The sequence below is a fragment of the Umbelopsis ramanniana genome (genome assembly GCF_025399195.1).
Source record: "Umbelopsis ramanniana AG unplaced genomic scaffold K450scaffold_19, whole genome shotgun sequence".
In the NCBI taxonomy this organism is placed as follows: Eukaryota; Fungi; Mucoromycota; class Umbelopsidomycetes; order Umbelopsidales; family Umbelopsidaceae; genus Umbelopsis; species Umbelopsis ramanniana.
The window spans coordinates 226,037-240,871 of record NW_026252105.1 but is presented as its reverse complement, the minus strand read 5'-3'; the positions used below and the strand labels follow the sequence as shown (position 1 = coordinate 240,871).

General features: G+C 44.1%; 5 protein-coding genes across 5 annotated transcripts; 2 read left to right on the top strand and 3 right to left on the bottom strand.

Moving 5' to 3' along the window:
* Positions 1–85: 85 nt before the first annotated feature.
* On the top strand, positions 86–4,270 carry K450DRAFT_235947 (uncharacterized protein). The gene is made up of 10 exons (XM_051588174.1): positions 86–479; positions 545–766; positions 843–1,094; positions 1,197–1,299; positions 1,391–1,497; positions 1,568–1,813; positions 1,920–3,006; positions 3,086–3,381; positions 3,461–3,894; positions 4,014–4,270. Exons 1-10 carry the CDS (start codon positions 210–212, stop codon positions 4,039–4,041), a joined length of 3,045 nt encoding a protein of 1,014 aa, XP_051445784.1. The 5' UTR covers positions 86–209; the 3' UTR covers positions 4,042–4,270.
* A 34-nt stretch (positions 4,271–4,304) lies between these two features.
* On the bottom strand, positions 4,305–6,630 carry K450DRAFT_235937 (uncharacterized protein). Its single transcript, XM_051588173.1, has 12 exons — positions 6,537–6,630; positions 6,316–6,459; positions 6,127–6,245; positions 5,915–6,059; positions 5,700–5,827; positions 5,513–5,634; positions 5,345–5,449; positions 5,241–5,284; positions 5,079–5,141; positions 4,845–4,990; positions 4,620–4,736; positions 4,305–4,558 (listed from the first exon to the last, which is right to left on the bottom strand). The coding sequence occupies exons 2-12, from the start codon at positions 6,392–6,394 to the stop codon at positions 4,457–4,459; spliced, it is 1,170 nt and encodes a 389-aa protein (XP_051445783.1). The 5' UTR covers positions 6,395–6,459; positions 6,537–6,630; the 3' UTR covers positions 4,305–4,456.
* On the bottom strand, positions 6,592–8,243 carry K450DRAFT_235931 (uncharacterized protein). The gene is made up of 2 exons (XM_051588172.1): positions 7,658–8,243; positions 6,592–7,571 (listed from the first exon to the last, which is right to left on the bottom strand). The coding sequence occupies exons 1-2, from the start codon at positions 7,923–7,925 to the stop codon at positions 6,790–6,792; spliced, it is 1,050 nt and encodes a 349-aa protein (XP_051445782.1). The 5' UTR covers positions 7,926–8,243; the 3' UTR covers positions 6,592–6,789.
* K450DRAFT_235909 (uncharacterized protein) lies at positions 8,244–12,145 on the bottom strand. The gene is made up of 13 exons (XM_051588171.1): positions 12,112–12,145; positions 11,929–12,037; positions 11,584–11,738; positions 11,245–11,525; positions 11,059–11,164; positions 10,828–10,984; positions 10,417–10,736; positions 9,898–10,325; positions 9,527–9,809; positions 9,388–9,467; positions 9,217–9,322; positions 8,934–9,156; positions 8,244–8,859 (listed from the first exon to the last, which is right to left on the bottom strand). Exons 3-13 carry the CDS (start codon positions 11,700–11,702, stop codon positions 8,563–8,565), a joined length of 2,400 nt encoding a protein of 799 aa, XP_051445781.1. The 5' UTR covers positions 11,703–11,738; positions 11,929–12,037; positions 12,112–12,145; the 3' UTR covers positions 8,244–8,562.
* K450DRAFT_235899 (uncharacterized protein) lies at positions 12,135–14,803 on the top strand. Its single transcript, XM_051588170.1, has 8 exons — positions 12,135–12,636; positions 12,753–12,811; positions 12,887–13,353; positions 13,438–13,830; positions 13,902–13,980; positions 14,042–14,141; positions 14,223–14,442; positions 14,532–14,803. The coding sequence occupies exons 1-8, from the start codon at positions 12,564–12,566 to the stop codon at positions 14,761–14,763; spliced, it is 1,623 nt and encodes a 540-aa protein (XP_051445780.1). The 5' UTR covers positions 12,135–12,563; the 3' UTR covers positions 14,764–14,803.
* Positions 14,804–14,835: the final 32 nt, after the last annotated feature.

The window sequence follows — 14,835 nt, the reverse complement described above, 5'->3', positions numbered from 1 at the left end:
GCGCTGAGGTGGTCGGGCAGGGATGACAGTCACGCTGGTTTGAAAGTCATCGGAGCTCAACCCAATTCAAAAAGAGACATCAACTGGCCTTGATTGCATGCGGGCGGGCGGGTCATTGTTATTCTTACCGTTTTTTGCTTTGGTTATTCCAACTCATCAGGTTATTCCTTCCCTCTCTCTCTTCTCAACTTCCTTCTATTTCTCTGGGGATGGCACAATTAGCTTTTTCCTTTTGCCTTGCCGTTCCCGATACTTGTCAAGTCCGAGATGGAGAAGACTCATTCCGAGATTTGCGGAATGCCTGTGGGACACTTGCAAGTCAAAAGCCGCATATCACAGCGCAATTTACAAACGAGTTCTTCGCCAAAGCCAACCCTAGTCTTTCCAAACAAATATCAGCTTGCAACATCACACTGAGTGGTCCAGCTGCACTTGTTCTCTCGGCACGCGGAGAATTGTTACGAGATAATCCCATCAAGGTTGTTGGATCGGAGCATTTTACTTGAAAACCCAACAAAAAGACTAACTCCAATGTATTTGACAGATCAATTTGATCATACGACCCTCTGCTCAAGATATCTATGTCGACACATTGAGTCAAGAACTCAAGCCAGTCGTGCAGCAAGGGTTTGAAAAAATCGAGGCGGATACCGAAACCCACATCCGCGTCAGCAACTTGGGAGGGAAATGCACCATCACTGTACACGGTGTGATTGAACAGGCGGAGAAAGCGCGTGTACAAGTGCTTGTGTTCCTGGATAATATGGCAAGTGTTGCAATAACAAATGGAACGTTGTTATGATTGCCAGTTTCCTAATCCAGCTCTGTGTCACTAACAATAGGCTGGTTTGCGCACGGACACTTTGGATATGCCCCACAACCTCCATAGCGTGGTGTGCGGAAAGAAGCGATGCTACTTGCAGTCCATCAGCAAAGAGACAGCTACCAATATTTATCTCCCTTCTGTGTTTCTTTCCATGGCAAATCAGGATCGAACATCGGCAGCCGAAAAGCCTGCTACCATACATATTACCGGAGATTCAGTCGGAATTGCTAGAGCCAAGGACATGCTCACAAAGCTGTCACTCCAAAAGGTATCACAAACAGTGTTTAATTGGCTTTTTTGGAAGATGTTGTTGTTATTATTATTATTATTTTTGCATTCTCTAACTATGGCAATCTAAAAACAACAATAGGCCAACTCCATGTATCACAAGGATTCCATCCTGCATCCACGAAAAATAGACTGGATGCTATTACAGCGACGGGATGAATTACGAAATATCATGCAGGACAACGGTGAGTTCTTGGAGGGAAAAAGATATTTCGGAAGCGGAAGAATTGAGACTGATGCAATTTGATTTTTTTTTTTGTATTTCATTTTTTTTAGGTTCTTTTATCGCACTACCTGCTATTGGCTCTGGAAATAACACCATCACCGTGTACGCAGAGAATCGCGTCAACGTCGAACGAACCTTGCGTTCGCTCAATTATCTGGTGAGTAGAATGCCCCCAAAGCTCCGTAATGCCCTTTTCCAAGTCGTACACTGACATCCGATCCATCTAGGCATGCAATGTATACCAGGCTACGTTTTTCTTTAAGAATCCCAGCGAGTCAGGCGCATTTAATCCAGACGACAATAGTAATATTTTTAGCTCACTGGAAAACGTAGGCAAACTGGTTGCTCAGCTAGCCCAAGCCTCTGGAGCAGAAGTTGCATACAAAAGCGACCAAGGATGCATTGAAGTGTTTGGAACCGAGCGCGCTGTTCGAAACGTATATCAAATGTTGTATGACATGCCTTTCCTCAAAGTAAGCTCTTTCGAGATCGCCTCCTGTACACTCATGTGTTTGTGTCTAACTTTAATCTATATCTGTTATTTTTCTCGCGTTCCGAAAATGGTATTTTCTATCTCAGATGTACCATCAAGATACTATCTTCGATGTAGAGTTGGCAAACGATCAACGAGAGTTTATCAGTGGAAAGAAAAATGGAAAGATCAACAAGATCATGAAAACCTGTGGAGTCAAAATTCGATTTTTGCCATTCAGCGAATATAATTTTGTCATTGAAGTCAGCAGTACCAATTTTGCCAAAGCTCTGGATGGACTTACATTAATGCAAGATGAACTGCCTGCCGAAATCTCCTTTTCTGTTCCAGAGGTCTATCATCGCCGAATCATAGGAGTGGGAGGCAAAAACATTCAACGCATCATGAAAAAATATGGCGTTTACGTGAAGTTTTCTGGAGCCGAAGAGTTCGCTTCCCTGGGTGGCTATTACAGTAACGAAGATAATGTGGTAGCTCGTACGCCTATGAAAAACCAAATCAATCTGGATAATCTTAAACATGCCGTCATGGAACTTATCAACCCAAGAGACAAAGACTTTATCACACAGTCGCTTTATATTCCTTCCAGATTACATCGAACTTTGCTACAAAATCATGATTTGGAACTGCAGGACGTCGAACAAAAGGCAAACTCTAAAGTCCATTGGCCCGACAGAGAACTGGCTTGCGACAAGGTTCAAGTCACTGGACCTCAGTTTCAGATTCATTTAGTCACTCAGTTCTTGAACCAACTGGTGCCAGAGGAGCATTTTATCACTGCCCCAGATACACCAGAGCTACGTGAATTGTTGAACTCTGCGGATTTCAAAAACCTGGTGATGAAGATCAAGACCGATCATGACTTTACCGTTTGTGTGCCTACTCTTGAAGAGTCTACTGAGCCTGCCTCGTTAGAAAGCTCCTCAACACCCAAGGCGGGAACTAAAGCTCCTGAAGAAGCAAAGATTGTTATTCTGCTCAAATTTACCCAAAATATCATCGACGCTCTGCCACATGCTCTGAATGAATTGACTGATTTCTTGAAGAATCACGGTATTAACCCGTCCATTCAAGATTTGAACCCTAGTGACCTTGCCAGTTGTCCCAGCGATTCATTCGACGATTCGCTATTGAAGTTCAATAGTGAATCTCTTGCGAACATCGAGTCGCCAGGTATGCTCATTTTTGAATTCAAGTAGAATATCACCGTAAAAAAGTGACTAAATAATCTCATTTTCTCTCTCTCGCGCAGATGTCGGTTTGTCTAGTTACAGCTTATTTAACCACCCTAGTGGTAGTGCTTTTGGAGCCTCATGGGGAAATTTTGGTCCTGGTCGTGAAGGTTCTAGCAACTTCAATGAGGGACCTAAGCAAGGTTTACCAGATAGTCCTATTCGAGCGATCTTTGAAGAGACGGGTGGATCCGAAGGGGATCTGAGAATTCCAAGGCAATCTGAAAGACAATCTCAGAAGCCATCGTTGTCAACGTCAACCAGTACTTCTAGTAGCATATGGAGCAATGCTCCCAATCCCAGCCAGCCGTCTTCGGTAAGCAATTGTTTCAGCTATCAATACAAGTGTATGATTTTTTGTCATGCGAACTAATCATTTCCTCGAATCTTTTTAGTTTTACACTCAAGGTATGGATTTGAGACCTCGATCGGCCGGTTATGATACAACGGCTTTCAGCGGGATCATACCTGGAAATACCTTTGGCTATCGTCCAAGTCAAACCCCCACGGGGCCGTCAAGAAGCTCGACGATGCATGATATTAGACGCATGTCACAAGTACCGCCTCCTAATGCTCTGACATCTTCCTATTCCACTGGAACGATCAATAGCGGGAAGGCTGCTTCGCAGCGATCACTTCCTGAATCCATTCTCAAACGAGATCTCCTTAGCTTCCAACAATATCAATACCAGCAACAACATAACCAAGATGACCCATCACCACCCACTGTACGCCCAAAGATACCGCCACCTGGATTCCAATACGGAAAAGTATTTGGTCCAGGAGATGCTACTCAACCAGATAACAGTTGGGAGGAGATGAATAGTAGGTATTTGTTTTTTTAATTTGCTTTCGGGTGAAGTGGTGGAAAAAATAGAGAGAGCAGACTTTTGCGTTTGAGTTGAGTTTTTGTGCTTTATTTGCTAATGGCGGTTCTTTCTGGGGTAGAAGCTTTCGCCCAACCTTTCAGCCTTGATCCATTTCCACTGCACCCAAAAGCATCGTTTCCTACGCAACATCTTAACGGCCGGAGTCCAGGCTTTGATATCTAGATTATTTACTTTATTCCAACCCCTTCTATGGATCATGCCATATCATGCCTTCCTTTCTACCGAGCACCAACAACCTCAGTGTGGTGCCAAGGCATGGCTTTAATTTCCTTGTAAGCATTTGTTCAGTGTCCTTTTTTATTGCTATGTTCCAAAATGTACATACTTTTTTCTCTTTATAACTCGCATCCTGTTTGATGATGAATCTCAATTAATCTAGCAGAGCTTTAATATTGACTTTTTTTGTATTGTTTCTCTTTGTGCTTTTATGAATGCAAATCCATGTCAGTGGGCATCTAGTTTGGAACAGCCGCGGTGGCAAATGAAGGAATCCTATCTAATCTAGATGAGTTCGATAATTCTATGATAGTCTTCCTCCACGCCTTTATATGTCTCTTGAAGTTTTTCCAAACGTTCGTTTGCTTCCATGTCTCTCAGAGCATCCTGGGGGTAATCGACACATTAGTCGGAGTGGAAATACATGGAAGCATGACAGACAACTCACCAAGTTGAATTTGTATAATCTTGTTTTCACTTGCAATCGATAGCTCTTGTAATCGGAGGCCTTACGCTTATCCAGATGCTGCAAAAGATAAATCTCAATGCACCTTTGCATTTGTCGCTGAAAACGAACGATGTGATAAGTTAGCTCATATGCCACCCAGATGGAAGAGCGGAGAATACCGCAGGGCCAGGCCCTTCTATGCCCTTCCTTCTTCTCTCGCCTTACCTTGGTGAGCTTGTACTTTTTGCGGGCCATGTCGACAAATTCATCAGATACAGGTGCCTTGAGACCTTTGAACGCATCGGCATCGATCAACATACGCATGTCATTTTTATCTCGTAAATCGGCAAAGTTATCATTGGGATCCTCCACTAAAAGTCGTCAAATGAAGGCGTATCAGCGTATGATACCAGCATGGTGGGGTGGCGGCAACAAAAAAAAAAAAAATGGCTGACTGACCGTTCATTTCCACTACATCATTTCGGGCCATGGATTCCTTGTACAGCGTAGAATAGAGAATGCCTTTTGATCATAAGATTAGCGACTGAAGACTCCGCCATGGGTACGCGCGTCTCATCTGACTTTCTGGCCGCAGCCCCCTTCATAGCTTGTGATACTTACTTCCATGACCGTGAGACTGAAACGGTGGTAATATCAAGAATTGACTGAGAGCATCATGATCAGTCAGAGGTCGGTACAAAGAATTTTTCCATGAGTTCACCTACCTAATGCGCATTCGAATTTTATCTGGCCAGCAGAAAAATGGATAGAGTGTGGCATATCCCACAAAGTGATACGACGTAACGTCGGCTGCATCTTCGCGTTTGAATCTGTCACAAGATGGTTTAGACGTTCGATTGTATCATGACTTTTTGCGTGAAAGACCAACTTACATGGTGTAAATGCTCCACTTGTCATCTTCGGAGTCAATGTAGCTGGAGCCCTCCACGTACAGAAGCATGAAAAGTTGCATGCGTTCATGATACGTTCTGAATTTCTCACTGCTGAACGATGACTTTCACAATATGTGTATGAGCAAACACCAGCGTGCAACACAGGATGCATGCATATCTTGTTTACCTTGTAAATCTCGAATTGGTCCTTTCCATCATTCAAGCTGTATTCGTGCACTTTTTCGCCGAGTGGACGGAACGATGCTTCATCTTCTTTGACCTTCTCCAAGAATCGATCGTAATTGGTCATATAATCTGTGTCCCATGCGTTACCGAAAAAGAAAAAGATGATTTTTAATTTTGAGTCATATAGTTTAGGTGGGTCTGGACCATATACGTTACCATGCGGTATGAACTCTCGTAGTTTCCCTTCAATATCATCCGCAGCAAGTGGCTCTGCTTCAGACGACGAGGAAGCTACGCCCTGAAATTTTTCTGCGTAGTCCAAGTGAAAGTAAGTAGCCAGCGACCCGGATGCGTAGTAAAGCTGGCCGGGAGGGAAAAGGATAAATGATAGGTTTTATGTAAGAGGGATATGACACATCCAAACCTACCTGGATAGCCAGATCTTTGTATCCGAATGCAATTTCCTGCTCGCCAAAAATAGGATACGTAAATTCAGGATTGAATTCCACGTATCGCGTCGACGCGCCAAGAGAGGCATTGGGCCGGACTAGATCACCATGTAGAATTCTATTAATGACTGCGGCTGAAGTGCGCCTTGCTTTGTGATGATACCCTACCTAAACGGAGCTCGGTGGCTTCGGTGGTATTGCAGCCGTACGCTTCGAGATCGGCTGGATTATATTGCAGGCTGGCCATGAACGAGTGAATTATTTTTTTTCTGCCCAGTGCGAGCAAAATTTATTTTTGGCACCGTCTGATCCCTGAGAAAATAAAATCGATCGCCATCCAAGTGAGTTAAAAATAAAAAAGTATCGCAGGCAGGGAAGGATTAAAGTACATTAAGTCGAATGGCTCTTTTTTTTTTTAATGTTGTAAATAATTCAACATGCTTTTTGTCATAGTATGCTACAGGGAGAAGAGGGAGGGGTGGGGTTAAACTAGGGAAAATGAACGGAATACATTCGTCAGCAAAAAAGAATATAGAAAAACGTTGGGTGTGCAGTTGAAATACAGTGTGTGAGGATGATGTTATGTAATGAACAAAGAAATTCAAGATGGTGATGTAAGGGGTAATATAGAATTCTGAGCTACTACCAGCCCATGACCAGGGAAAAGTCATCTTTATCGGTCTTGACACGCTTGAGAGCAAGGGAAGCTTCGTCTTCATCGGAGTAGGATCGTTTGCCAGATAGTTTGCCAGACAAGGGAGGCGAAAAGTTATCTTGAGAAAGCGAAACTGCGGAATCGTGAGGATGCTGAGGTGTGTTGCATGTGCTGCAAGGAGAGCTTGACGATTGTGATAGAGGAGGGGAAAGTGGTTGAAGCGATGTGGGTATGTTTTGTGGGGGGGTTTGTAAATAGTAGGATGGTTGAGAGGAGGGTTTGTTATTATTAGCGGTAGGGTGTTGAGGTCGAGTGACTCTATTTTCGATATGCGTATTAAGCAAAGAGTACCATTGATCAAAGGTAGCTTTGCTGATAAACAAGTTGCAATCGATGACTTTTAGAAAAACCATTTCCGCAGCATTGATTTCAGACACAGGAAGGCCAGAAATTTTAGCCCATGCTGAGTTGCGATAGTTTCTATCTTGAAGAAACTTGCTGGCCAGAATAAGACTGGCAAGAAACATGCGACGTCCACAGCTGATGTAATCTTGTTCTCGTCGAACGGTGGTGGTCATGCATTGACCTTGAAGTTGATGAATGATGGCATTTTTGACTCGAAAAAGGTAGAAAAGAGCGGTTTGAAGGGTGGAATAGGTGGTGCGTGATCGTTTCAGCACTTCCTGAATGAATGTACGGAGTGAGACGACATTGGCCTTTGGTTTGTTGACGGTGGGCCAAATGGCTTCAATAACTTTAGCGGTGGTGTCTAGAAAATCCATGCGTGATTAATATTAGAAAAATACCGGCGGGTATTTAAATCAACGTGGGCAAAGGATGAAAGTGGAAACTCACCAACTAGGTTGTCTACATATAAAAGCTTTTGGTTCATGGACTTTGGCGAAGCGCTGAGTGGAGGCGCAGTAGAAGGTGGTGGTCGTGATGAGCGGCGCAGCGGTGAAGCCTCATGGCTAATGTTCGACTTGTGATTCTCAAGCGAGTACAGGTCAGGATCGCTGGTGGAACGCTTAGCGCAGGGTGGCGGTGTAGGGAGTAAGCATCGTTTGCTTATGGCTGACTTGAGTTGATATTGGATGTCATTTGGAGGTTGAATAGGGTGCATAGTATGGAGTAATGGAAACGTTCAAATACTAAGACTCTCGCAGAAAAAGCAAGGGCAAGGCAAAAGAGTAGTTGAAAGAAAACCGCAACAATGAATGGAGAACAAGCGGTTTTAATAAGTCGACGAAAATAAAAAGATGGCAAGATAAAATGGAATCGCCAAGAAGAAAACGGTCTTAAAGCGATGCACCAATCATCACAGCCAAAATTTCCAATTACGGTCATTCAGCCGTATAGACATTATTTTCACAAGCGCTGCGGTTTGTCATAAATTTCGTCTCGTGACTTTAAAACCTAGTGATTTTTCGATGGTTCCTACTGCGGCTGTAGATGTTGACTGACTGGATCGGACTGCGGTGGCGGCTTCCGTGTTCATCGGTATTCGGGTTTACTTTGGTATGAGCTTCGGCACTTTAGATAGACTTCCCTCGCGTGGAGGGGTTGAATGTTTTTGCGCATTCAACACTGAGCCACACCAGGGGATATGATTTGCCAAGCGGGCTGAAACGAACAGCACTTTCCTTATTTGGCACATGACACTACCGCCTAAATCCCCCGTCGTTGCTTGATAATCCCGTTTCCGCGCTTATAGATTTCCACCACGTCACAACCCATAGCTTAATACACCCGTTCAATGTTTACAAAAAATCATATTGTCTTGCCAAGTCTTCCATGCTCGGCTTGGACCGATGAATAATATGAGCTAGCCGATGCTTAACAATCACTTTAACCTTGTCCGTAGCTATCACGGTATGTTTGAGTCGCATGTCCGCACTTGGTCTTGCTGTGCTGCCGAGACCAGGGATTTCAGAGCCGACTGGACACTGTCGGATGTATCCCCAGATAGCCGAATAAAGTAGGCTGCCAATATCACCAATCGACATGCTGTTCAACAGGTGACGGCAGTTGTATAGCTGAGTCTCTATGGCTCCGGTCTAACCGTGACGCGTCAGTCAGTCCACTTCGTTCGATCCGCAGTCTTTACCCCATAAAATAAAATAAATTTTACCTGACTCAGCAAATCCAATAGTTGGTGTGTGTTCTCCAGTTGTACACAATGATCCCAAGGTGATTCCGCCTGTTTCACTATGTCCATATGCCAAAATGCAATGTAGTAGGCCAGAAGGCTGCGTAACAAGTCATGAATGCCCGCTTGACCATCAGTATAGCAATGGTGTAATACATCGAATAACCCCGGATGATCTCGAAATGTATTACCAATGAGTCCGTCCCTAATGGAAGATAGATGAGTTAAATGAGACTATCCTCATGGACATCTCCGTTCGGCTTACCGTTCGTTGGGGAGTGACAAAGGGAGCATTTGATCGTATTTGTCCATTGGTGTAACCACGGCTGGCCACTTGGTGGAGAGCCTAATGACGATCTGGCTACCGAAATCTGAGTTTCCTTTTCCATTAATGTCTCCATTGGTGGCCTTTTTCACACATCTCCATCTTTCTCACCTGCGTGCTGCTGCGTAATTTGCTGTAGGAGATGGGCCGTGTCCATGATATTGTTGGCATATATGTCATCTTGATAAGACCTAGATGAGGAGAAAATTATACACCTGCATTTGAAATGATAGCTTTTTCTCTTTCCTACCTCTCTATTTCTGTGTCGGCTAAATGGGCAAGGTAACGAGGTTGTCTTGGTTTAAACCTACTACCCGTGGGTCGACGGCTAACCTGCCCCAACGGTTCGTCAGCTGACGCAACATGGACCGACATTTGCTTCCGATAGACATCGAGCAGCAACCAGTTATCAGACTGAGTAAGCGTCATGTACTTTGATTGGGAAAACGATTCCAAGGCGCCTTCATAGATTCGATCACAAAACGTCTCCAGAAGTTGTCGGGCTATCCTGGGTTCATGGCTCATGTAACGCACTGTTAGAGGAAAGGGGTAAATTCCATTTGAAAGAAACAATGAGAAAATGGACAACGCCTATTCGTTCAGGCAGGACCTCCAACTTACCCAAATTGGAAATAACCTTCCTTAGCGCAGCATCCTTTTCGCCGCGTATGTGCAATGCTGAAAACCGTTCAGTGAGGTATCGGAACCACGCTTGCGTCAGCTTATCGGCGATATCGTGCTCTGCATCCTTGTCCGATACACGAGTCCAAAATTGACTGTACAGAAGGACCTCAAACCCAGAAATGCGACACGTCAGAGCAGGATGATTAATAAACAATGACATGACGGTTTTCCATTCGTCGGCCAGATAACTTTGAAAGGAGTGAAGGGTTGCTTGCGCAGCAACCCCGGCATCATCTGTGCATGGCTCGGCTATGACTGAGCAACTTCCCAAGACTCTCTCAATCACTCGCGCGTCGGAGTTCTGTTCGTCCGTTAATTTAGATATCGATGCTTTGAGTTTAGAAAAAATTTTATCCAGAACGTCACTTCCCATGATGGAACGGATGCAAAAGCGCATAAACAAATGGGTGAATGTTCAAATAAAAAAACCAGATCATGCTGAAGTTTCAAACTCACCGGAACACCCCTGACCATCGTTCATCCAATTTGTTTATGAGATGAAAGATAAGATAGCGTGTACATTCGTTGGAATCGGCGTCAGACGATTTATCCAGTCTTAGGAGAAGATGCGAGAGAAGTTCCACAGCACTTGCTTTACTTTGTAGTCCACGCAATTGAAGTAGAAATATTGGAATCTGCATGGCCTCCTCATTGACTCGTCCCAGGTTTTGTTTCAGTAGTCCAACCGTCCATTCCACCAAGTCCACGGAAGCTGGTTTTAAATCGGGAACTGTGAACGACGCTTTCATTCCCGTGATAATAGAGTTCTCTTTTGTCTTCAGAGGGTAATGATATAAGATGGCGTGATTTTCAATTCAAGTCAGATGGGAACGTCCATAAACATGTCTAAGAAATAGTCATTATTACCGGTATTAGTTCCTTCATGCCCAAATCTTCGTCATGGGCTATTGTGTCCAACATCACGGCTACATCCAGCGCATGCTTCATAACCAATCCGCTTGGACTGAACGCAACCTGTGACAGCCACTTGGGGAAAACGTCTGCCAAGATAAAAGGTGGCTCGCTATGAAAGCAAAATTAGGACATTGGCCTGTCACAGGGACTCCTTCCGCAGCCTGTCAAAAAAATAAACCTTACTTTGAGTTCCTCTTGTAGTAAGAATATCGTTGTTTTCGCTCAAACAACAATATTTTTCCCATCCAGTTATTCTCATAGAGCATGCAAAATACATCACGCCAGACGGCTAAAATGGAAAAAAGCACGTTAGTGTGCGTTCCTTGCAAAATGTGACTCGGAGTCCCAAAAATTTTGTCTTGTTGGTACCATTGGCAAATTTGGGAGAGATATGAATTAAGCTCATGAGGTATGAAATATAGTATCGAGCAATGTCGTTTTCATCTGCATAACTCATTTGTGCGGCTTCTTCATGATCATTCATTGTAGTATCTGGAGAGTGTGTTGATTTCTTCACGATATTGCTGTAGTCTTGCAGCAACCAGATGACAGACTCCTTTGCGACATTTCGAGGTTTTTCCATAGTATATTCGAGGTATGCCTTCAAAGTAGTAGCTAGACGTAATTGCTCTGGTGTTTTTACTTCGTCTCTGATTTAAGAATGTCAGAAATGTCATGTTTTGATGCTGCTTCCCGCGTTGAACTTACTTATTCGCTTCAGTATACGGGTTTCCCAACTTTCGAAACTCGAAAACAATTATCTTTTGCAGAGCGACGGGTATCTTGTCAGGGAGAGTAGTGGCAACATGGCATAGTAGCCATAACATGAAGTCTTCCGGTTTCTCACTACTGCTGACGATGATCTATGGCAGCCATCCAGGAGAGAAATAATGACGTGTGGTTACTTTTTTTTGATACTGTCTCTTGTTATCCCCAAAATAAACCATTCACCAAAAATTACCTGGAAAAAGGTTTCCAAAACTTGGTTTTTGCTTTCCATTGGTCATATTAGATGGTGAAATGATGCGGTGGAGATCGTCTACCAACACTTACCGAGAATCATTTGACTGTACCTCTAAGCAGCCGACAATTAAATCTACAAGCGATTTATTAACGCTTGATTTAAGATTTGATGTGATCTGAGCATCCAGATCCAGTACTCCTGGTATGTGGACAGACGAAATGTAAGTATGCGCACACGTCCTTTTTTCATTCACTAGAAAAATCATAGCTAACCGGCGGATGTCCTATGTTCCTTTAGCCGCTCACAAGCCCACTAAACAAAATAATTAGCATAGCTCATATACAAACGTTGATTTCTCCCACGTTATAGTACGTACAGTCATAACTATAGTTCCATGTGAGTGATATGCAAGTCGTAACCGTCGGATAGACAGTAAAGCAGCCCGTTCGTCCGCAAGGCTGCCTTGAGGTTCTCGCTTCCGCTTACCAAGCAAACTTAGAGCTTGCTTGCTATTGTCCAAGGCGGCATCGCATTCTGAAGATGTCCACGCTAGACCTGAGCATGACATTCCGAGTTGTCCAATGCAAAACACAATGCGTTGCACGTCACGCTGAGGTTCAAGAGCGTACTATGTGCACTGCCCAAAAAATTTGGCAAGCCTAGTGGCACGCATTTTTTTTTTTTAACTTTCAAAACCCTGCAACTTTCACTCACACTCAAAGCTATGCAGGCTACAGATCGGAGAAAGTTACCTCAATCCGACGAGGTAACACTTGCTGAAGTGAATAGCGAGCTAGGTATGTGCTTTTTGTCATGCAGCTTAGCCGGACGCGTGCTGCTGTTTGAATTGGCATTGAATGGGTTTGACCACTGACGACCTTATCTCCATTGACCTCTCCTTCCCTTGCAACAGTCATAGCAAAGTTAAATAATCCAAACGATCCTAATCTCCAACGTATCATTCAAGGCAGTGTAAGTGTTTGATTCGAACAATGGCGTTCACAGCCTGACCTTGCATATTCACCGATTCGATTCCTCCCCACCCAGCCAATTCTCTTTCCTACTATACAATGTGGCAATAGAGAAACAGTACCGACCATCAAGGGACAAAAGGCATGGTCAGACAAAGATGCTGATAATCAAGCGCTCATAGACATTGTGTGGAACCAACTATCTTCACGATTTGCTGATTTGCAACAGACCGGAGCCTTTCATGCTTTTGACGGCGCTTGGCAGATCCTTGCGCCTGTCTTGAAATCCATATTTCGCGACGAGTTTGCAGAGATGCTCGGTGAAAAGCACAATCAGAATGCGAGAAACGCTTATATTAAAGCGGTGGCATGGCACCCTCACCGCGAAATCCTCGCTGTAGCTCATCAAGACGATGTCGTGTTTGTCTACCAACTGGAAGGTCACAGATGGGTCAGCAGAATGTTATCACATGAATTCATGGTAGATGTTTCTAGTATGGAGTGGAAGTATCGATCGGCAGGAACCCTTGCAGTAGGCGCTAGGTATGAACATTCTTTTTTATGTCCTGTATGTATGCATGCATATAGGCATTTCTTGCTCATATTGGATTACATTGATACACGTAGATCTGGAGTTTGTATATGGGATCTTTACAGCAACATAGGCAAGATGCCACCCCATTTCTCGTTTGATAGCGGAGTTCCCAAAAAGATACCAAACGTGTCGTCTGGTTCATCCAGTGGGTCCAGTTCAGTTTCAGGAACACACTCACCAACCTCTGGATTAGCCAAGGGAGCATGGATGAGTTATCTACAGTACCCAAAACATACCTCCATATTATCACTTTCATGGGATCCTACACCTGGTAGCCACCTGCTGGCCTCGACATCAGCCATTGATTCCACCGTTGTCATATGGGACACTTTGACAGACACTGCCACCCCTCTCCGACGACCGGATAACGGTTTACATATTGTTAGGTGGAGTCCCAATGGTGTCTGGATTTTTGTAGCCAGCGTGTAAGTATGCCCTCTCCTTTGAACACTGGAAAAAGGGTTTAAAAGGAATCGTACTGACGTAGCCTCTATAGGAAAGGACACATTAGGGTATGGGAGACCAGGCGGTGGACAGACAAGCTGATACTCAACCCATCTGGTCGAGCAGTCAAGGTAAGCTGTTGGGAAATGAGACTGGGTGCGTACTAAGACGCAACACTAACAAAGTCTACAGTCTGCGTGCTGGACACCTGACGGGGCCAATCTCTTTTACAGTCTTCGAGGCGAGGATGAGCTTAGAATGATTTATTTTAATAAGGCATCTTCGGGAATAGGTAAGATCAGGGCCGCCGCTCCTTGTTTTTCAAAAAAAAACTTCACCTGGGCAGCCTCTAAATCTACTTCTTATTCCGCAGATTGTAAATCCATTTCCATCAAAAACTTCCCTGTGGTTGAGGAGACTCTTGCCTCCGGCGAGAAACAAAAAGTGAACGGTGCTATTCGTAATATATGCATAGACCAAGTGACTGGAGAACGCATGGTGATTTCCTTTGAAGATTCCAACGTGCTCGCATTGTTCCTTGTCCGAAAGATGACGGGTCTTGCCGTGGCTACTGACAGCGTGTGTCTTTTCAGGTAAGACTCCTCTGATGTTCAGATAATAACTAACTTTTCACTGTACATCTACTCACACGGTCCCTTTCTCGAATAACTTTATGTTACAGTGGCTACATCCGAGGTGCTGCACTCAATGTTCAACCGCCAAGCGTGACCAATATATCCACCCTTCCTATTGTCAATACAGAGTCACTTGGTGATGCCCAACCTCTTCATATTACATTTGCACGCAAGTTTGAACATGGATCACTTCTTTCCATTGCATGGAGCAACGGCGCCGTCACATTTGTTCCCTTGTATTTCCTTGACTCTTCCAAGATCACTGCACCGAAATTCTGATTAAACTCCATCTCACTCTTTGACTTTCCTATCCATTATTTTTTAAAGAAAAAGACGCACCGGCGAAGTAAC